At 38.0% G+C, this 20,287-nt stretch overlaps 6 protein-coding genes across 7 annotated transcripts; 3 read left to right on the top strand and 3 right to left on the bottom strand.

Moving 5' to 3' along the window:
• The first annotated feature begins 273 nt into the window (after window positions 1-273).
• On the top strand, window positions 274-2,849 carry ATP3 (gamma subunit of Mt ATP synthase). The gene is made up of 8 exons (NM_128864.4): window positions 274-509; window positions 911-954; window positions 1,066-1,218; window positions 1,418-1,531; window positions 1,614-1,741; window positions 1,853-1,975; window positions 2,075-2,194; window positions 2,284-2,849. The coding sequence occupies exons 1-8, from the start codon at window positions 412-414 to the stop codon at window positions 2,479-2,481; spliced, it is 978 nt and encodes a 325-aa protein (NP_180863.1). The 5' UTR covers window positions 274-411; the 3' UTR covers window positions 2,482-2,849.
• Window positions 2,850-3,118: 269 nt separating this feature from the next.
• On the top strand, window positions 3,119-3,775 carry RLP25 (receptor like protein 25; the record flags this gene model as incomplete). The annotated part of the gene is made up of 1 exon (NM_128863.1): window positions 3,119-3,775. The coding sequence occupies one exon, from the start codon at window positions 3,119-3,121 to the stop codon at window positions 3,773-3,775; it is 657 nt and encodes a 218-aa protein (NP_180862.1).
• A 1,167-nt stretch (window positions 3,776-4,942) lies between these two features.
• RLP24 (receptor like protein 24) lies at window positions 4,943-7,662 on the top strand (the record flags this gene model as incomplete). Its single annotated transcript, NM_128862.2, has 2 exons — window positions 4,943-5,360; window positions 5,409-7,662. 2 exons carry the CDS (start codon window positions 4,943-4,945, stop codon window positions 7,583-7,585), a joined length of 2,595 nt encoding a protein of 864 aa, NP_180861.1. The 3' UTR covers window positions 7,586-7,662.
• A 550-nt stretch (window positions 7,663-8,212) lies between these two features.
• AT2G33010 (Ubiquitin-associated (UBA) protein) lies at window positions 8,213-10,621 on the bottom strand (the record flags this gene model as incomplete). Its single annotated transcript, NM_128861.2, has 5 exons — window positions 9,843-10,621; window positions 9,509-9,737; window positions 8,908-9,449; window positions 8,735-8,801; window positions 8,213-8,599 (listed from the first exon to the last, which is right to left on the bottom strand). The coding sequence occupies exons 1-5, from the start codon at window positions 10,565-10,567 to the stop codon at window positions 8,213-8,215; spliced, it is 1,950 nt and encodes a 649-aa protein (NP_180860.1). The 5' UTR covers window positions 10,568-10,621.
• A 2,300-nt stretch (window positions 10,622-12,921) lies between these two features.
• On the bottom strand, window positions 12,922-15,324 carry AT2G33000 (ubiquitin-associated (UBA)/TS-N domain-containing protein-like protein). 2 transcript variants are annotated; one of them, NM_128860.3, is made up of 5 exons: window positions 14,735-15,324; window positions 14,545-14,620; window positions 13,867-14,363; window positions 13,648-13,750; window positions 12,922-13,457 (listed from the first exon to the last, which is right to left on the bottom strand). In NM_128860.3, exons 1-5 carry the CDS (start codon window positions 15,262-15,264, stop codon window positions 13,137-13,139), a joined length of 1,527 nt encoding a protein of 508 aa, NP_180859.2. In that variant the 5' UTR covers window positions 15,265-15,324; the 3' UTR covers window positions 12,922-13,136. The 2 variants fall into 2 exon arrangements, with proteins under 2 accessions (NP_180859.2, NP_001323452.1); NM_001336421.1 differs by having other exon boundaries at window positions 12,924-13,457; window positions 13,648-14,363.
• A 69-nt stretch (window positions 15,325-15,393) lies between these two features.
• Window positions 15,394-18,331, bottom strand: GH9B8 (glycosyl hydrolase 9B8). The gene is made up of 4 exons (NM_128859.3): window positions 17,859-18,331; window positions 17,155-17,568; window positions 16,791-17,045; window positions 15,394-16,283 (listed from the first exon to the last, which is right to left on the bottom strand). Exons 1-4 carry the CDS (start codon window positions 18,096-18,098, stop codon window positions 15,615-15,617), a joined length of 1,578 nt encoding a protein of 525 aa, NP_180858.1. The 5' UTR covers window positions 18,099-18,331; the 3' UTR covers window positions 15,394-15,614.
• Window positions 18,332-20,287: the final 1,956 nt, after the last annotated feature.

The raw sequence follows: 20,287 nt of genomic DNA, 5'->3' as shown, positions 1-20,287 counted from the left end.
TGATATTTTTTTAATTTTCATTTATTATGAGTATGTTGCGTTATGAAACAACTCGCATTAATTTGGTTATAGATTGGAGAAAGAAGAAGTCATGGTCAAAACTCAAAAATGTAAAAGGAAACAAGACGTGTATGACGACGTGATTGATAATCTGAGGAGATACCTTTGGGCCTTATAAGATGGGCCGAAAAAGTAATAGTATTAGCCTCTATTCGGCCCGATTAATTTCAGGGGAAATTTTGGTAATAAAGTGGAAACGACGTCGTGACAAAACTACTGTGTAGACTGAGAAATAAAGAAGCCCTTGATTTTGCCCATTGCAGTCATCTCTCTCGAATCTCTCTCTATAATCCGATCTGAGAAATTTCGCCGGAGCTAGGTTTTGTTGTTTACCGATCAATCCTTTAATCAATGGCAATGGCTGTTTTCCGTCGCGAAGGGAGGCGTCTCCTCCCTTCAATCGCCGCTCGCCCAATCGCTGCTATCCGATCTCCTCTCTCTTCTGACCAGTGAGATCTCTTTCTCATTCATCTTATCCTTGCGTATAAACACACATTTCGCTGTTCCTCTGTGATGCTTTTCTGAATTTGAAATCGTTTGATTTAATTGAGTCGTTGATGTTTTCATTTCCTTGAAATTCGAATCGACGAAAATTTATGGAAATTGTGTTGTTTGACTCGGGAGCTGCTAATGAGTGAGGTGTTTTTGTTCGTCTATTTGGAGTTTTGAGACTCGGAAATGTCCTGTTAAGCTCGTTTCGTTGAATTTCCTATTGCAAGACCAATTTGATTTTCCTCGTAGAAGAGACTTTGTGATATGTTGTCTAAGCTCGTCAGATTTAATCAGCTTTTACCTGCAAAACTTTGTGATATTTAGGATGATGAGGACTAAACTTGTATTTGATTTGTAGGGAGGAAGGACTTCTTGGAGTTCGATCTATCTCAACTCAAGTGGGTAAGTCAAAGCTGATAATTGGAGATTGGTTTTACCTAGTTAGGATTGTGTTCTAAGAAATCTGTGATGTTCTAATCTTTATGAATTGCTTTACATGTATTCTCTGTGCAGTGCGTAACCGCATGAAGAGTGTTAAGAACATCCAAAAGATCACAAAGGCAATGAAGATGGTTGCTGCTTCCAAGCTTAGAGCAGTTCAAGGCCGAGCTGAGAACTCCCGTGGACTTTGGCAGCCATTTACTGCACTTCTAGGAGATAATCCCAGTATGGTTGGCTATATAGAGTTGTTTTTCTTAATAACTTTGTTCTAGTATCACTCCGGGCTTGCATCGGTATTGAATATTGATGACGACGAACAAATCTGTTGCTCTTACTATAGTCTGAGATATCCATCCTCTTGCTATCTCTTGTTGTTATTGTGGATGTGTTTCTGATTTCTAGCGTTACTTGATGGAAAAACCAGGCATTGATGTAAAGAAGAGTGTGGTGGTCACTCTCTCTTCTGACAAGGGTCTCTGTGGTGGAATCAACTCCACTGTCGTTAAAGTGAGCAGGGCTCTGTACAAATTGAATGCTGGTATGTTTGAAAACACTACGATGGTTCCGTGGTTTAGTTTTCCTGAATTGCATATCCGATATTAATTCTTATATCATTGCAGGTCCTGAAAAGGAAGTTCAGTTTGTTATTGTCGGAGAGAAAGCAAAGGCTATAATGTTTCGTGACTCAAAGAACGACATTGTCCTCTCTGTAACAGAGCTGAATAAGAACCCACTCAATTATGCTCAGGTAGTTCTTAGTTGCTAATAGTTAGGAGCAATAGTTTCTCTCCCCGATCCATTTGTTCTCGAGCTATTTATTGTTGTCTATAGTGTTTCTTATGTTTACTTGCTGCTTCAGGTGTCAGTTCTAGCTGATGACATCCTGAAGAACGTTGAATTTGATGCTTTGCGCATTGTCTACAACAAGTTCCATTCAGTTGTCGCATTTCTGCCAACTGTGTCCACTGTTTTGTCACCTGAGGTAAGTCATAACTGTTGAACGTCTCAATTTGTGCTTAATATTTCACATTCTGCTTTAAGTATAAACTTGATTGTATATGTGTGTGTTTTGCATTGAAAGATTATTGAGAAGGAGTCTGAAATTGGAGGAAAACTTGGCGAGCTTGACTCATATGAGATTGAAGGTGGGGAAACAAAGGGAGAAATATTGCAGAATCTGGCCGAGTTCCAATTCTCTTGTGTAAGTAACCAAGAAAGTTTAACTTGATTTATGGTATTTCAGCATAGAAAGAAACATAACATTTTGGTTGTTTACGTAAATTCTACTAGGTGATGTTCAATGCGGTTCTGGAGAATGCATGTAGTGAGATGGGAGCAAGAATGTCTGCCATGGACAGCTCAAGCAGAAACGCAGGAGAAATGCTCGACCGTCTCACCCTCACATACAACAGGACTCGTCAAGCTTCTATTACAACAGAGCTTATTGAGATTATCTCTGGAGCTTCTGCTCTTGAAGCTGCTAAATAAGCCCATCCGTGTTAGTTCTCTTTTCTTCGCTTTGATATTTACCCCCACCTTGAAGGAGAAGAGTGTGTTAAAATTTTACTGAATCAGTTTCCTTTGCTGGCTTCTTGTTGAGACCTACCAATGTTTGCTCAACGATTTTTAATAAACATACCTGTAATTTCCAGCAGGATTTCGAATAATTGCATTAACATTTTGTTCTGATTCAGACTCGCTTCCTCCAGAGTCTGTAGTGTTGTTTTGTGCAAACACCATGTACTCCGGTTTATTTGATATTTTTTTACCTGAGCCAATATTTTGTCACTTCGCCAGGTTTTGAAGTTTGAAACTTTGAATAATCCCACAAACAAATCTAAACAATATATCCAATGCAGTGTATGTTGTCATGCTAGTGGATTTCTAGAATTTTGGAATTATGTATAAACAATCTGATGTTAGAAAGTTTAAACTGATGTGAATCCAATCATGTGAAACAAATTTTATGGCTCAATATCTCCTCTTGATCGAGGTCCACTAGGGTATCCAGAGCTGCGGATATTTGAGATATCTGGTAATAAATTTACCGGAGGCTTGCCACCAAATTATTATGAGAATTGGAAAGCATCATCACTCACGCTAAAATCAAGAAGGGGGTTTATATATGATATACACTAAGAATGCTTACGGTAGCATTTCTTATACCTATCAAGATTTTATAGATTTAAGATACAAAGGTCTACACATGGAGCAAAAGAGGATTCTTACTTTATACAGCGCTATTGATTTTTCCGGAAACAGACTTGAAGGACAGATTCCTGAATCCATTGGTCTCTTGAAGGCACTGATTGCACTCAACTTATCAAACAACGCTTTCATAGGTAATATTCCCATGTCTATGGCCAATCTTATTGAGCTTGAATCATTAGACATGTCTAGAAACGGACTATCTGGGACTATTCCTCAAGGACTCAAGACCCTCTCGTTTTTGGGGTACATAAATGTGTCCCATAACCAACTCAAGGGTGAAATACCACAAGGAACACAAATCACTGGGCCACCAAAATCCTCATTTGAAGGGAATGCAGGGCTTTGTGGTCTTCCTCTCGAAGAAAGTTGCTTCGGAACGAAAGTGCCACCAATACAACAGTCAAAGAAAGAAGACAACCAAGAGGATGCAAAAGTGTTGAACTGGAAAGCAGTGGCAACAGGGTATGGACCTGGAGTTTTTTTTGGATTGGCAATAGCGCAAATCATTGCTTCATACAAACCGGAGTGGCTCGTCAAGATAATTGGTCCTAATAAGCGTAGAAACCATTAAGATTTGTTAGTGTTTGATTTTTGAATGTATGTCAAATTGTTACTTGTTTTGCGTATGATATTTGAATGTTTGTCAAGTATTCCTTGGTCTTGTGGTGAAGCAGGTTCTCTATGCTTCATTCAGCTTTCCTCTGTATCTTGGAAGAGAAAAATACTAGAGGCCGGGAACGGGAATCACGTTATGGATTTTTTGGTCTCTGACAATAAAAAGTAGAAAATCCAAACTCTTGTTATTGTTATCCCACAGGAGGAAATCCGTTCTTGTTATTTTCATCATTGGATTCTATTTCCGTGTAAAAGTAACTTTTTCCCCTAAAAACAAGCTTCTCTATTTTGTAAACAAAAAAATAAAGAAACAGAGGAAGGAGACGAGAGGGAGAAACAGAGCAACATATGAGATCTGTTTCCTAATGAATAAAATGCATGAGAGAGAGGGACCGAGACTGAGACTGAAGTGTGGCGGTGAGATCATACGGAGCGTAAAAAAAAAACAAGAAAAAGATAGATGTTCCCTTTTCTGTGTTTTCTTGGATCCCAAGTAAATTTTTGATTTCGTTCACACTCTAAGTTCAAATGGATTGAAAACTACGTGTGTTCGTCGCTAGATTCAGTTTTTTTAGACTAGACAATTCTTCTTCTTCTTCTTCTTTCTTTTTGGATTCTTAAGTTCCGACAAAAAAAAAAACTAGTCAATCTCGTTTTCCACACACTGAACCTGGTCCCTAGACCCTAGGCACATATATATTCCTCTAATCAAATATTTCAACGTTAACGAAATTATGTTCAGACCAGGAGAATGTACTACTAATAGACATAAACTCTTTGTGATCTGTTCATAATTGGGTTTGTTTAGAATAAATATTTCCTCTTATTCGTCAGAGTAGATAACACATTTTCCACGACGTCCTTGTCGTTTAGGATTTGATTTCGGACCTTTTGACTCCAAGAAAACATGTCCCATGCGTTGGACAAAAAATAGTGACATGCACATGCATTTGGTATTCAGACTTTATGATTCATTTCCCACTCAAAGACTTCACTTAGCTCTAACTTCTTCTAAGTCAACTTGTAGCTCCAAAGCAAAACCACATACCGTTTATTTATACCAATCTTCTCTCTCACTTTCCTTAAACCATAATCATTTAATTTTCCTAAAATAGTTCTCATCATGAAGACCGTGTTTAAATCGCTTCTGCTTTTGCATTTTCTCTTGCTACTCTTACTCTGTTTTGTCTCCCCTTCGAGCTTTTTCCTTCTAAAAGTTCCGGTTGGTGGTCTTGTTGCTTGTCGTCTCCGCCAGAGTCAAGCCTTTATGCAGTTCAAGGACGAGTTTGATACCCGCCATTGCAACCACAGTGACGACTTCAATGGAGTCTGGTGCGATAACTCCACGGGTGCGGTCACAGTGCTACAACTCAGGGACTGTCTCAGTGGAACTCTGAAGTCAAACAGTAGCCTCTTCGGGTTTCATCAGCTCCGTTATCTTGCTCTCAATCGAAACAACTTCACCTCTGCTTCGCTCCCTTCAGAGTTCTGCAATCTCAACAAATTAAAGCTCTTGTCTCTTTTCTCTAATGGCTTTATAGGTCACGTTCCTTCCTCATTTAATAACTAAAGTCAGCTTTCCTATTTAGATCTTTCCCATAATGATCTCATGGGTAGTTTCCCGCTGGTGCGAAATCTAGGCAAGCTCGCAGTTTTAGACCTTTCGGATAATCACTTCTCTGGAACTCTGAATCCCAACAATAGCCTCTTTGAGTTGCACTCCCTCCGTTACCTGAATCTGGCTTTCAATAACATTAGTTCCTCACTTCCTTCCAAATTTGGCAATCTCAACAAATTAGAGGTCTTATCTCTTTCTTTTAATGGCTTTTCTGGTCAATGTTTTCCCACAATTAGTAACCTTACCCGGATAACGCAGCTGTACCTCCACAATAATGAGCTCACCGGTAGTTTCCCACTTGTACAAAACCTAACTAAGCTCTCTTTTCTAGGACTTTCGGATAATCTCTTTTCTGGAACCATTCCTTCTTACCTCTTCACTTTCCCTTCCTTATCAACTCTTGATCTGCGTGAAAATGATCTCTCCGGTTCTATTGAAGTTCCTAACTCATCTACCTCATCTAAGCTCGAGATCATGTACCTTGGGTTTAACCATCTTGAAGGAAAAATCCTAGAGCCGATCTCAAAGCTTATCAACCTCAAGCGTCTCGACCTTTCTTTCCTAAATACAAGCTACCCAATTGACTTAAACCTCTTGTCTCCTCTCAAATCTTTGTCTTACCTTGATTTTTCGGGTAATAGTTTATCTCCAGCCAGTTTAAGTTCAAGTTCGTACATCCCGCTGAGCATGGAAAGCATAGTCTTGTCGCTCTGCGGCATCCGCGAGTTCCCAAACATCTTAAAACATCTTCAAAACTTGATTCATATAGACATAACCAGTAATCAAATTAAAGGAAAAATACCTGAGTGGTTATGGACCCTTCCTCAGCTAAGCTTCGTGGATATTTCCAATAATTCGTTCAACGGTTTCCAAGGTTCGGCAGAAGTTTTTGTAAACTTATCAGTGCGGATTTTAATGTTGGATGCAAACAATTTTGAAGGAGCACTTCCTACTCTACCACTCTCTATCATCGGCTTCTCTGCGATTCATAATAGTTTCACAGGAGAGATACCTCTTTCAATCTGCAACCGAACATCTCTTACAATGGTTGATCTATCCTACAACAACTTCACCGGTCCAATTCCTCAATGTCTTAGTAACTTCATGTTTGTCAATCTCCGGAAGAACGACCTGGAAGGAAGTATCCCTGACACTTTCTATACTGATTCTTCTCTAAAATCACTTGACGTTGGCTACAATCGACTAACCGGAAAGCTTCCAAGGTCTCTTCTAAATTGCTCCTCTCTGAGATTTCTAAGCGTTGACAACAACAGAGTCAAAGACACATTTCCTTTCTGGCTCAAGGCTTTACCAAATTTGCGTGTCCTTACCCTTCGTTCAAACAAATTCTACGGTCCTATATCTCCTCCTCATCAAGGTCCTCTCGGGTTTCCAGAGTTGCGGATATTTGAGATAGCTGATAATATGTTTACTGGAAGCTTGCCACCAAGTTTCTTTGTGAATTGGAAAGCATCAGCCCTCACGAAGAATGAAGATGGCGGATTATATATGGTGTATGAATACGATAAGGCTGCTAACAGTCCAGTTCGCTACACTTATACAGATACCATAGATTTGCAATACAAAGGTCTACACATGGAGCAAGAGAGGGTCCTTACTTCTTATGCCGCCATTGATTTTTCTGGAAACAGACTACAAGGACAGATTCCTGAATCCATTGGTCTCTTGAAGGCATTGATTGCGCTCAACTTATCGAACAACGCATTCACAGGCCATATTCCTCTGTCTTTCGCCAATCTTATGAATCTCGAGTCACTAGACATGTCAGGAAACCAACTCTCTGGGACTATTCCTAATGGACTTGGGAGCCTCTCGTTTTTGGTGTACATAAGTGTGGCTCATAACAAACTCAAAGGTGAAATACCACAAGGAACACAAATTACCGGGCAAATTAAATCATCTTTCGAAGGGAATGCAGGGCTTTGTGGTCTTCCTCTCCAGGAAACTTGCTTTGACTCTAGTGTGCCACCGATACAACCAAAGCAAGAAGACGAAGAAAAAGGAGAGGTGATTAACTGGAAAGCAGTAGCTATAGGATATGCTCCTGGATTGTTGTTTGGATTGGCAATAGCACATCTCATTGCTTCATACAAGCCAGAGTGGCTCGTCAAAATTATTGGCTTCTGAAAAGCGCAAACACCGTTAGAGGATTGACTTGGTTTTACGTGTGATCTTTGAATGTCTCTATCAAAACGTTGCTGTTTTCGTTCCTTATGTTTATTTGTATCTTCATGTGAAACTTTGTTCTATTTCCTTTTCAATAAAGTAAGAATGCTAAAAAGATTGTAGTTGGATCAATCTTACAAAAATAGAAGGAATGAGAATAATCGAACAAGAAAAATGGCATGGCAGGGAAAATAATGGCATCTAGAAAGGGCAAACTAGGTTTGACTCATCATCGCTTCTTCTCCAATTACTCTGTCCCAAAAAAGTAAGAACCTACTCTGTTTTGTAAAAGTATATAATGAAGAAACAGAGGAGATGAGAGGGAAAAGCAGAGCAAAGTGATATAAAGGAACAACAGTTGTCTCTATGTTTCATATATCGTATAGCAACTGTATAGAATCAAATCTGTAAGATAATAACGCTCTCCTTATCCATTTTATGTTTCACAAATCGCAGTAACAACTGTACCTGCTCTATTCTATTTTTTCCTTTCTATACAAGGCAAGAATCCTTTCGAAAATCATATACATCTCTCTGTCTTTCTTATCTGTTTCATCATCAATCAATGGAAACTGTAAAAATCCAAAGCTAAGTGTTGTGGAAGACCTGGTGGAGAGTTGTAGAACCACTCTTACAAATTTTGCCTACAGTTGCATTCATATCCCTGCAATCATCTTCTCCACCCACTGAGCGCAAATCGTAATATCTGTTGTTAGCTGGTGTTAGCTCGTCAATGGCATTGCGGATGTCTCTGACGGTTTGGTCTGATCTAAAAGGAATATATACCGGTGTCACAGACCCACCATCGTCCAAGTAGATAGTTAGTGTAATTGTAGTCGGTGCAGCTTCATGCCCCACACTTGTCCAGCCTTGGATGGCCTGAGGATCAAGAAATGTCTCCGTGCTTAAATCTTCCTCAACAACAAAAAAGGCCACATCCAAAGAAAGACCATCAAGAGAGATATATCTAGGTTGCTAACTCCTAATGTAAAACTAAGATCCCTATTTTTCCTTTACAGGTTCTGTTTTAAGCTAAGCTTTCAAGCTAACACAATTCGAGAAAGTAGCAAGACTATAGTAAATAGTGCAGAGGAAGAGAAGGAAAGTTACATCCACTTGAGACGATGCCATTGGAAGATTAGCTACGGTGAAATCAGTCGGGTCAATGTTCGTCAAACTGTACAAGTAGGTGAATGGCGGAAAAAAGAAAGATTCAGATAAGGATGTTCAGAGATCTTGAAAGAAGGCAGAGAGACTCATACTAAGTATAATCGGGAAGTCACCTAGAAAAAGAGCTCCCCGAAGCCTGAAACTGTGATTGTGAAGGTAGTCCTATCAATGGAAGAGGCGGGTTGGATGTTACATCCTCTGTGAAATATGCCTCATTCATGAAATAGTCGATGGCAACTTGTAAACTCCATTGGCAACGCTCGAGGTAAGCGACTGCGACATCTGGATGCAATCCAACAATCTCACAGAATTGTTTGATGATTTCCTCTTTGTTTAGCGGTAGTTGCTCTGGCTGAATCTGCAGCTCATTCGAAATCGGACAAGAATTCATCACCAGTGGCCTCTCTGTTGGTGACTCCCACTCTGGTACCGCGGATATCTCATTCACCGAAACCACTGGCGAAGATCTAACCTTGAGGGTAGGCAAGTTTTTGCTGCGGCAAGCCTCTATCGCTGAAGCCAAATCACCATCGAAGGATTCAAGGTAATAGACTGCTTCACCTCGAGACACACCAGTTTCAGTGCAGATTCTATCAATATTGTTTGGCGGTGGGTGGTCTTCCAAGTTTTGAGCAGAACTGCTACTTCCCTGAATCTGAATGTAGAAAATGCAAACAGTTAAAACATAGGAGAAAGATTGAGTCTGAAATCAACTCTCGTTTTCTCTAAAGTTCCTTCATCATCAAACACAAAGCTTCTATGTGCATCAATCAACATAGAGTTAGTTCCCTTCTTTGTAAAGACTATCTTAAGGAAACAGAGCAAACCAGAAGAAAGATATAGTGCAGAGAAAGAGAAGATTAGTACCTGAACTTGAGACGATGAAGACATTATAGGTATATCGTATACATCTCCAAACTCATCCACATCAACGTTCATCAATCTGTACACAAACATTTTCTCAGGAATCAACTAAACCCTAAATCAAAGAACTCACCAGAAATCGAATTCGATAGACAAAATCGCAAGAAAAGTAAAAGGAAATTACCCAGAAAAAGAAGAAGAGTGGTCCCCTAATTGATAACCAACAGAATCATGAAACTGAGATTCTGAAGGTAAATGTAACGATGGAAGAGGCGGAGCACTATGCTGCATCAAATCCATAGTCGATGTTTCATTTTGTGAGAATCCTTCCAAATTCGAAACCCCAATCATCGGCGTATAACCCTCTTGAAACCGCTGCAAATACGACTGATCAATCTCCGTACGATCATATGAAGTACGCTGCTGATCTCGATCCTCATAGTATTGGGCCCCGGCTCTCTCCACGTCCCAATTGAAGCGCTCGAGATAAGAGAGGACTTCTTGTGAAGGCAAATCAGAAGCCACTGCTAGGAATAGATTGATTCGTTCTTGCTTCAATTCATGCGATAGTTCCTGCGGCGGATTCAAAACCCGTCCTGAATGGCTTCTTTTTCTTGGCGGCAACGGATTCGAAGTCAGACTTGGATAATTGATCGATCTTGGATCCTGATTCGAAACCCGAGGTGGAATTATCGTTAATGGAGTAGCTGAATATTCCTCCGCCGTGGACTGCTCTGTAACTGAAACTACCGGTGAAGATTTGACCTTGACGGAAGGCAAGGTTTTGACGCCGCAAGCTTCCATCGCCGGAGCTAAATTCCAGTCGTATGCTTCGAGGTAATAGAGTGCTTCTTCTCGATATGCTCCAGTTTCATCGCTGATTCGGTCCACTTCCATTGGATTAGTCATCGTCGTCTTAAATTTGGGCGGGACTTTCAAAGAATCTTTTTCCAAGACGACGAGAGACGAATGATAATCTTCTTGAAAAAAACAGCGTCGTTTTTTTATAGTAGAGCCTGAAACGACGTCGTTGTCGGGGAACTCTGTTACATTCACAAAATACGAAGGGTAAAACGGTAAATAAGAAAGAAGAGACCGTTCTAGCTTCCAACGAATTAAATCAAATAACAAAAACATTAGTCGATATTAATTACTATAACTTATAAGAAAAAACTCTAAGCTTCTTTTTTTTGGTAGGGAAAACTCTAAGCTTATAAATATCATTAGAAAATAACTTTGAGGTATTACAGAGAGTGATAGTTTTTTTTGTCTGCATCCGTTTTAGGCTTTGTCACTGCTCCGGTTTGGATCCGATGTGGCGTAGAAATTTTATTTTCACTGCTATTTGTATTTTTCTATAAATATATCAAAAAAAATTTTGAGTAAAATAAAGAAAAATAACAAATAAATTTTTAGTTGATGTAAATGTATTTACTGTCGCAATTAAGTAAATCAAAAGAATTATGTAAGTAGCCTAAACCATCTTTATATAAAACATAGCAATTACAGTTTCATGATATATTAAATGTTTTCGTTCGGCGACTTCTTTCACTTTCTGAATTTATTATGTAAATATTTATATATATATTTAGATAGGTGATGATACATAGTTTTTTAATTTCAAAAAATCATAACATAGTTTTATTTTATCAAATCCCAAAACAAAGAGTTGCCCCTTGTATTGTTATTTTGACGGCTGATGGATATCGCCCGCCTCAGCAAGCCGTTTTATGTAAAAAGGGACGAAAGCACAAGATACGATGTAGGACTCCGCATAGGCCAAAGTAAAATATATGAACAGATCAATTGAAGTCCACTACCACATGTCTTTAAAGAATCTGAGCAATATTTGCACATAATCAGCTACGTGAAGTCCACTGCCACATTTGTTTTGTGCATGAGTGCATCAATGATGTATCGAATCGATACGAAAGCCAAAGCCGCAGCGATTAGAAAAGCTATCATTTCATTACAACGTTTGACATACCATGGCCATCGGTTCTTATAAATCAAAAGTTTTTTTAAAACAAAATAAAATCTTGTAAATGAAATATCATATGCTACCAAATATTAAATAAAAGCATTTATGTTATGTTATTTTTAGATTTTATACTAATTTATCTCTAATGAAAAGAATAGATAATTAGATAAAAACAAAATACGTCCGGCTAAAACAAAAAAAAAACAAATCTAAACTAAAGTTATAGTCTCGCTTGTTTACAGTGTTTCCACGCTGCTGCAAATTTCCTTCCGTCATTGTACTGTCGTTTTGTGATGGCTCAATCACCACAGCAAGTATCGAATTCGGATTTATCGGTTGCTCTTTTGGCTTCCTCAAAGCAACTAAAAGACCCGCCAAATTAGGCAGATATGAGAAATAAATATAATTTTTAATATAATTTTTGAATTCAAATAGTATTCCACACTTTTTATGTATAGAAATATTTTAAAACCAAATTTTAATCTTACACATTCTATTTTATAATATAATTTAACTATTTATTTATAAAAAAAACTAAATTTTAATTTTATACACTCCATCTTAATAGATAAGAGCTAAAACTTTTGATTTTACATACTTAATCTTATTTTTTTTTTGTTCGATCATATTTAAATTTTAAATAGTACATCTATTTTTAAATATTTAATATTCTTACGCTTGTCTTAATTTTCTATTCTCTTTAAATATTATTAAATCACGTAAGTTACACTTTTTAGTTTAGTAAGCTACTCTAAACGTTTTACTCAAATATACTTACATTTAATTCTCATTCATCATTGATGGTATTTAGTTTCTACATTATAATCTTTATCTATACATCACATAATTTTTTTTGTATTTTGTTATATTTAATTCTCATTCATAAATGTATTAATTTTAAAGACACCGCACTACTATAATATTAATTCTTTTTATTATATATTTTTTGTATAGGGGAAGATATCCAAAACCTTGGTTTGTAGTGAGGTTATATGTGGGAAAAGATCGTCACTAGCGTAGAGATTATCCGCCATAGCTTCTATTGGTGCAAGCATGACTATGTCTATCAACTTATTGCTGGTCTTGTAAATTGTAATGAAGCATTTCCTTATGTTTTGAGCTTAGCTTGTAGCTAACTCTTCTGTAATGGCTAGCCTCTGTGTGCTTCATTTGAAATTCTCTGTTCCCAAAAATCAAGCCTAATACGTCTTCTGCCCTCTATTTAATATGCAATCATAATAAGGTCTTTAGTTTAACAGCAAAGAGATAAAAGGAACAACGGTTGTTTCAAATCTCTCTATGTTTCATTAATCGTTTCGTACCATACAGTATAAGAAAACTCTCTTTATCCATTCCTATCTCAAACAACTAAGTGCAAAGCTGCTCTGTTCTATTTTTTCCATTCTATACAAGGCAAGAATCCTTTCTAAAGTCCTATACATCTGTTTCCTTTCTCTCTATGTTTCATCAATCAACGGAAACTGTACAAAACCAAAGCTACAGGTAGATCTGGAGGAGAGTTGTAGAACCAGTAGATATTTCGTGTACAGTAATGTCTGGATCCATGTAAACTACTTCAGCCATTGATTGCAAAATGTAGTCTTTCTCGTAATCTGGTGTTAGCTCGTCAATGGCATCACGGATGTCTCTGACAGTTTGGTTTGATCTAAAAGGAATATTTACCGATCGCGTATTGGCCAAGAGGATAGTCAATGTAATAGTAGTCCCCCCAGCTCGAGGCCCCACAATTATCCTGTCTTGGTAGGCAACAGGATCAGGGAATGTCTCCATGCTTGAGTCTTCCTCAATACCCTTACCCTTCAAGTTAAAAGACAAAACAAAATATTGATAAGAGAAACTTGAGAACTGCTAGCAGTACTGTTTGAGTACCCTTTTGTTAAGATCGACATTGCCGGCTTATGTTTTGCGCTTAGGCTTTAGTAAACACAGTCCGAGAAAACAAGCAAGACCATAGAAAGAAAGTGCAGAGGAAGAGAAGGTTACATACATCTACTTGAGACGATGTCATTCTAGGAATAGCTACTGCGGCGTTTTCTTCACCAGCCTCTTCGAGTGACCTTTTTAACTCGGTCGGATCAACCTCCAACAAACTGTACAAGTAATCAAATGGCGGGAAAAGGATTTAGAACTTGATATAAATCAACATTTACGAGACTATTTCATACTTCTTGGAGACAAAATCGCAAATGAAAAAGGGACAAATCACCTAGAAGTGCTTCCTTCTTTCAAGTAACCAAGTGAAGCCTCAAACTGCGATTGAGAAGGTAATTCGATGGATGAAAGAGGCAGCTTTCTGTTCTCCTTCAAACTCATATTGACTGCCACTGACGTTTGATGCTCTGAGAAGTCCTCCATATAAAAGCCGATGGCTCGATGTACATCCCAGTTGCAGACTTTAAGGCAATAGATTGCCTCCTCTCTAGTCGCTGTACTAGCCGCCTCGCAGAATGAAGAGATCCATTCATTTTTCAGTAGAGACGGTTGCTCTGGCGAATTCGGCGGCGCCTCAGCAGATTCCTGGCTCGCCGAAACCACCGGCAAGGTTTTACTGCGACAAGCCTCCACAGCCCGACTGAAATTCCACTTGGATCCCTCAAGGTAATAGAATGCTTCTTCTCGAGACACTTTGGTTTCATGGCAGATTCGATCAACCCAAGTTTTCATCGGCGGCCAAACACTAGTACTTTCCTGGTTTTCTTGAGTCTGAATGGAGAAAATGTAAGCAGTGTATGCGTCAACATTGAGTTCCATTCTTATTAACTATCTTAAGAAAACAGAGAAGTCCATCAAGAAATGAAACTAAGATTCTAAATTTAGCAAACACAATTAGAGAAAACAGCAAGACAATAACCACAGAGTGCAGAGAAGGAGAAGATTACAGTACATTGACTTGAGATGACGCCATTAGAGGTGGTATAGCTTCAGGGATCTGTTCTCCTGTCGAGTCAACTTCCATCGAGCTGTCAAAGGTAAGAAAATGGCTAAAAATTACACACAAAAAAACCCTTACTCGAGAAATTCACCAGAATCAGAAAGAAAAACCCTAAACACTTATATACGAAACAAATCCATACTCAGAAGAAGATCTCCCGATTCTGAGTGGTTTCGAGTAATCTAGAAACCGCGATTTTGAATCTAATCGTAGAGGATTCGACTTCTTTTGAAGAGGCGTTGCACGGCGCTCGACCAAGAAACTGTCGACGGCTAGGTTTATATTCCAATTGCTTCGCTCGAGGTAAGCGCGTGCCTCTTCTACACTAACTCCAGCAACCGCGTAGCAAAATCGTGCGATACTTTCATTTCTCGATTGTTCATCCGGCGGATTCCAACTCCGAAGAGGATCGATCATTAATGGAGTTGTCAACGACGCGGAGTTAGCGTTCACCGGCGTAGATTCAACTGTGAGGGACGGCGGAAACGGAGAGGTTTGGTTGCGGCAAGCCTCCAACGCCGAATCAAAATCCCAGTGGAATCCATCAAGGTAACAAAGTGCTTCTTCTTCACATACTCCAAGTTCAGCGCAGATTCTATCAATCAGATCAGCCTTCGCCGTTGGTGAAAGGTGTTCGTCCCCAATTTGGGCGGGACTTCTACTTTCTTTCATCCAGAATTTTGCCAAGAAGACGATGGAGTTTCTTGCTTAAAACAGCGTCGTTTGGAGTGAAAGTGTAAGAGGACGTCGTATAACGCAATTAATCCACAAAAACGGCAGGGGTAAAAATGGTAAGTGTAAACTGCAAAACAGAGGCAAAAAGAAGAGACCGTTCGAACTTCTTAACTAATAAAATTGACAAAAATCTATATTGATAATTGATATTTTATACACACTTTTTATTTAAAAACAAAACAAAAAAAAAAAGTTGAGAAGAAAAACTCTAACAATATAGAAATGGCAAAATGGGTGCAAAATAAAACCACATTTTCTTTCTTTTTTTTGTATTGATTAAATAAAAACTATCTCTTATAAGTTGCAACCAAGCTCACATCTTCTTCTTCAAGTTTTTGCTCCTCAAGCTCTATAAGTCTCGCAAACACACCGACCAAAGGAGCAGTATTGTACGTACAAGCCTCCGTTTGAACGTAATTACCCCTCCGGTCATCAAAATCATCCTGGTGATCCGGTCCTCCAACCAAAGCCCCGACTAAAACACTCGGATTTGGCTCGGACCGTCCATACCAATTATCATATCCTTGAGTACATCCTATAAAACCTTTGTGCTCTTTAAAAGAAGCGATAGACGCGCCTCGATGATGAACCCTAATCGGGTATTTTGGACCGTACCCGACTAGATAACTTGTTTCCATTGGATTTGATCCTAAAATGTAATCGATTTGAGATTTCGCAAAGCCAAGCATCTCGTCAGGAGTTACGGTTCCTTCGTGACACTCGAGATCGGTGTTTGATTTTCGGAGATGATCAGAATATACGGTTAGGAGGAAAGATGCTGTGGATACGTATTGCATATTGTTCCATTGTCGGACGTAGAGTAAACCGGCAGGAGTTCGCTGGACGTTTGTGCCGTTGATGTTCTTGTTGAGAATTGAGCATAGGTAATGATCCGCCTTTGATTTGTATTGTTGTAGGACTTTAGAATGTTGCTTGTGCTTTTCTTCTTTTAGCAACTGAAAAATGAGGCAAGTGTTGTTAGTGCTTAAAACTCAAGTAGAATTTCGTAGACTAGTTCATACATAAGAATATAGCTTCTTCTTTTTTTGTCAATCAGAATATAGCTAATTTATCAAGTAGGTTTAGAATCACGTGCCATAAAACAGAACCATTTAAAGAGACGTATCCGCTTAGACTTAGAGGAACAAAAGCACGTGACCTTTAGTTTTGTTTCTGCTTCATAACTAAACTTTTTTCTAAATGCTAGTACTAATATTTAGTTATAAAGTATTTCATTTGCATACAAAGAGAAAATATTTGAATAGTTGTTGTACATATGTAACGTGGGGTGGGGAATACCTTACTTTTGGTAATTCGACGTGAGAATATTTAAACTTGATAATCACTTCACATAAGGCAATTATAAGATTCTACTTAAATCTTAAATTAGACTACTAAGAGGTTAGTGCTATAAATATTTCACTTTTACCACACACAAAATTGAACAATATGTAAGTACTAACCATGGAAGCTAGGAGTTGAACACCGGCGAACTTGACGTCCCAGCTAAACTCGGACATGGCCCAAGAAAGGCCACCTAGTTGGTGAGCCATGTCAACCACATAACTCATATAGTGCTCATTGTCGGTGGCTCGATAAAGCCAAGTGGCACCCCATAAAAGCTCGTCCATGTACCCACTCACCGAGGCATAATAACTTTTCACAACTTTTAGACTCTCATCGTATTTTCCTCTGTACTTGTCTCCAAACTCAAACAACTACAACCAAAACCATAACCATAACTTATTTAAATGTCCTACCCAAAAACATTAAAATGTCTGTTCCAACTGTAACATTAAATTAAATTTAAAATGAGTATGTATGTACTTGTTGGGCATGGTGCAAGAGAAGGTGAGAGTAATGTGGATTTGTTGAACGGAAAACGATCGAAGCTGCCGCCATAGCCGCCGCAGTTTCTCCAGCGATATCTGATCCCGGATTATTCTCATCGATCTTGAAAGCTCTCCGTGAAGTCGTCATGTCCTCCGGTCTTTGCCAACAGTAGTGGTCAGTGTCACCGTCGCCAACTTCGGCCCATAAGACATTTGGGCTTGTGTGTGCCTTGATGAAGTAGTCTGTTCCCCACTTGATGGCTTCAAGCGCGTGAGATAACTCTCCGGTGGAAGCGAGTGAGTCACCGTACTCTATTACACTCCATGACAACATTGTCACCGTAAAAGCCATCGGAAGTCCAAATTTAACATGGTCTCCGGCGTCGTGATATCCTCCCACTAAATCAACCTTTATTACCAAAATTTTAAAATTAAAGTCACATCACAAAATAAAACAAATAATTAATTTCAATACTTAATTCACAAAAGGTTTTCAAGTCTCATTCCAAACCAAAGAAAATAATTTCTTTAAATGGAAATCTACAATAAATTTATGTATTATTTATAAATTAATACAAACAATAAATTTCAATTCTCTTATTAAAATTCAAACTAATGATAGTAAACTGAATTAGTTTGAATTCAAAAATAAAATTAATTAAAAAATAAAATGACAAGAGTTTTGAACAGAAAACAAACCCCTTGTTCAAGACCATCGGTGAGACCAGAGTGATCACGCCAAGTCACGCGCTGGTTGTACGGAAGTCTTCCTGATCTCTGAGCTTCAAAGTAGAGTAAGCTTTTAGACAATGCTTCACCGTAGTCAAACCCTCCGACGTCTGTCTCGGAAGAAACACCATCCAACGCGGCAGAGAAGACAGTGATCAGAAGGAGGAGGAGAAAATGACATTGCTTGTGTCGGTGATTCATCACAGTCATATTTGTGAAGATCTCTTTCTCTAGAAAGAAGTCTCTGTTGGAGATGAAGAGAGAGCGAGAGAGAGAAAGAAAGAAAGCGATGGACTCTCTCACTCACTAGTCTCTCTCTATTTCTCTGCTCTCGCAGGAGAGGGATATATTTGAAAGCTCTGTGGAGTGGTGGAGGAGAGAGATGACGTGACTTTGTTTTTATGGTTAACTTTTGTTTTTAATCTAAAATATTTCCACATGAGAAAATGTGGAGACTTTTGCTTTTTCCATATAGTGGTAATGGCCGTAATTTATGCAGCTAGTTATTGCTTTTACTGTGCTAAATCTAGACCGAATTAATTAAAAGTGCATGTAGTAAAGTCATTTTACATACTATTTACAATTGTTGAAATTTTACATTTGTACTGTGTGAGAGGGTGTTTTATGATACTTTTCCTAATGATTTCAATTTTTGTTTCAAAAGGTGGTGATAATTTCAATGTATTTAGCGATCTTGTGTAATTTTGAAAAGTAGAAGGAGAGTGTCAGTTGTTGATAGTGTAACAGTTAAAGTGGACGATTTTGTCTCTTAATTAGTTTCTCTTAATTATTTCAAGTTTCCATGAAACGGTCCAATTAATACTAATAAATTTTCGGAACCGTAGAATGTCATTGCTAGGCAGAGATTCGTTTCTGTTTCTGTCGTTAAGGCTGCTGTGTTAGGCGAGAGAATCGTGAATAGTAAGGCTAATTTCTCAAATCAAAACTTTGGTTTTGGCTGGGTTCACTGTTACAAATTATAAAGTTTACAAAAACTATCACAAATGTTAAACTCAAATCTGCAGAGTATGAATACTAATTTATTCACCTCTATTGATATCTAAAGCAAAAACACCAAACATTCAAAAATATAGGATGGATCTAAATGGGTTTGAAAGATGGACCTGGGTCATCTTAATATAAGTTTGCCCACCACCAATAAAAACTGAGGGGTATGACAATGGGGACTAAGAGACACCTACACGTGTGCAGTGCCTACAACCATAAATTTGGCAGTAATTCAGGTTTCCGGAGTTTCATGATGACCGGTTTAATTTAGCGGTTTATCTTTTTTCCGAGCACCGACATTTTCAAAGTGGGCCTAACTATTTGTTACCTTCGAGCTAGCTCGACCGACAACTTGGTCAAAATAATTTGACTTGAGCGAACCAAAAAGGTGATTAGCGCCACTAAGCATGGAGACGTAAAAATTGTTAACGGGGAACATGCGTTTATTTGTTTATCATTACTTGTATCATTTAACTATATGAATAGCTGTTGACAAACTAATTAATTTTCATGTTGATCCACAACAAAATTCGTTTATACACTTTCATTATACTGTATCTTTTATAAAATAAAGTTAGTTTTTAAAATTAGTTTCGATTTGATGTTATATTATAAAATTTATATAAAGTTTACATTAAAAATCCTACTCGATATTCTTTTAAAATGTCTTTTTTTTTTAAATGGATTTTCTCTGTTTTTATTAGTGAACTTTTTCTTCAAAAAGATGACTATAGTTTCAAATGTGTTAAATTAATCAGACGGCAACTAATGTGGAAAAAAACAAAGTAATTCATATGATTAAGTTGTGTTGCATGCTGGTTTAATAAAGCTTTCTTTTTCAGTTTTCCTAGTCTTCCTCTTAATTTTTTTTTTTTTTTTTTTCAGTTTCCTAGTCTAGTTTTTGCTACGATTCAGTTTTCTTTCAAAGGATGTATATAAAAAGAAATGTTGTTAAAAATCAGTGAGCCCCAAGTGCATTTTTTGAGTTATTCTTCAGTAGACTGGCAGAAGAACGTTCTTTTCAAAGATAGTAGCTTGATCAGTTGTCGCAAGAACAATATTCTTTCAAATATTCATGAGTAGAAAAAGATGGTCGTTTCCTATCGTCTTGAGTCGCAAACCATTAATAACTTAATTAAAATGTTTAAAACAAATAAAACGCCTCTTAGTTGTGATAATCCAGTCGTTAAATATCAGTCTTATAAAGTTTAACTATGCATTGATTATTCGCTTAGCTTATGCATAAAATTTTATTCGGCATCTGGTGTGTGGTGTGGTTCGTGCAACCCGCTCAATTAACTCCGAATCTATGGAATTAATAATGTTGTCGTTGGTGGTTCCCATATTCCAAAAGAAAGAAAAAAACTAAATTATTTTCAAATGATTGAGCG

This window comes from Arabidopsis thaliana, chromosome 2 (assembly GCF_000001735.4).
Source record: "Arabidopsis thaliana chromosome 2, partial sequence".
NCBI lineage: Eukaryota > Viridiplantae > Streptophyta > Magnoliopsida > Brassicales > Brassicaceae > Arabidopsis > Arabidopsis thaliana.
The sequence above is the reverse complement of the archived record's forward strand: the minus strand, read 5'-3'. Positions and strand labels throughout refer to the sequence as shown.

Coding starts and splice junctions, on each gene's coding strand:
- GH9B8 (NM_128859.3), bottom strand. CDS start 18,098: ATGACTGTGATGAATCACCGACACAAGCAATGTCATTTTCTCCTCCTC. Junction 17,046..17,154: donor TCTTGCACCATGCCCAACAA/GTACATACATAC, acceptor TTTTGGTTGTAG/TTGTTTGAGTTTGGAGACAA. Junction 16,284..16,790: donor TTCAACTCCTAGCTTCCATG/GTTAGTACTTAC, acceptor CTCATTTTTCAG/TTGCTAAAAGAAGAAAAGCA.
- AT2G33000 (NM_128860.3), bottom strand. CDS start 15,264: ATGAAAGAAAGTAGAAGTCCCGCCCAAATTGGGGACGAACACCTTTCA. Junction 14,364..14,544: donor TGGCGTCATCTCAAGTCAAT/GTACTGTAATCT, acceptor TTCTCCATTCAG/ACTCAAGAAAACCAGGAAAG. Junction 13,751..13,866: donor AAAGAAGGAAGCACTTCTAG/GTGATTTGTCCC, acceptor TTACTTGTACAG/TTTGTTGGAGGTTGATCCGA.
- ATP3 (NM_128864.4), top strand. CDS start 412: ATGGCAATGGCTGTTTTCCGTCGCGAAGGGAGGCGTCTCCTCCCTTCA. Junction 1,976..2,074: donor CCACTGTTTTGTCACCTGAG/GTAAGTCATAAC, acceptor TTGCATTGAAAG/ATTATTGAGAAGGAGTCTGA. Junction 2,195..2,283: donor CCGAGTTCCAATTCTCTTGT/GTAAGTAACCAA, acceptor AAATTCTACTAG/GTGATGTTCAATGCGGTTCT.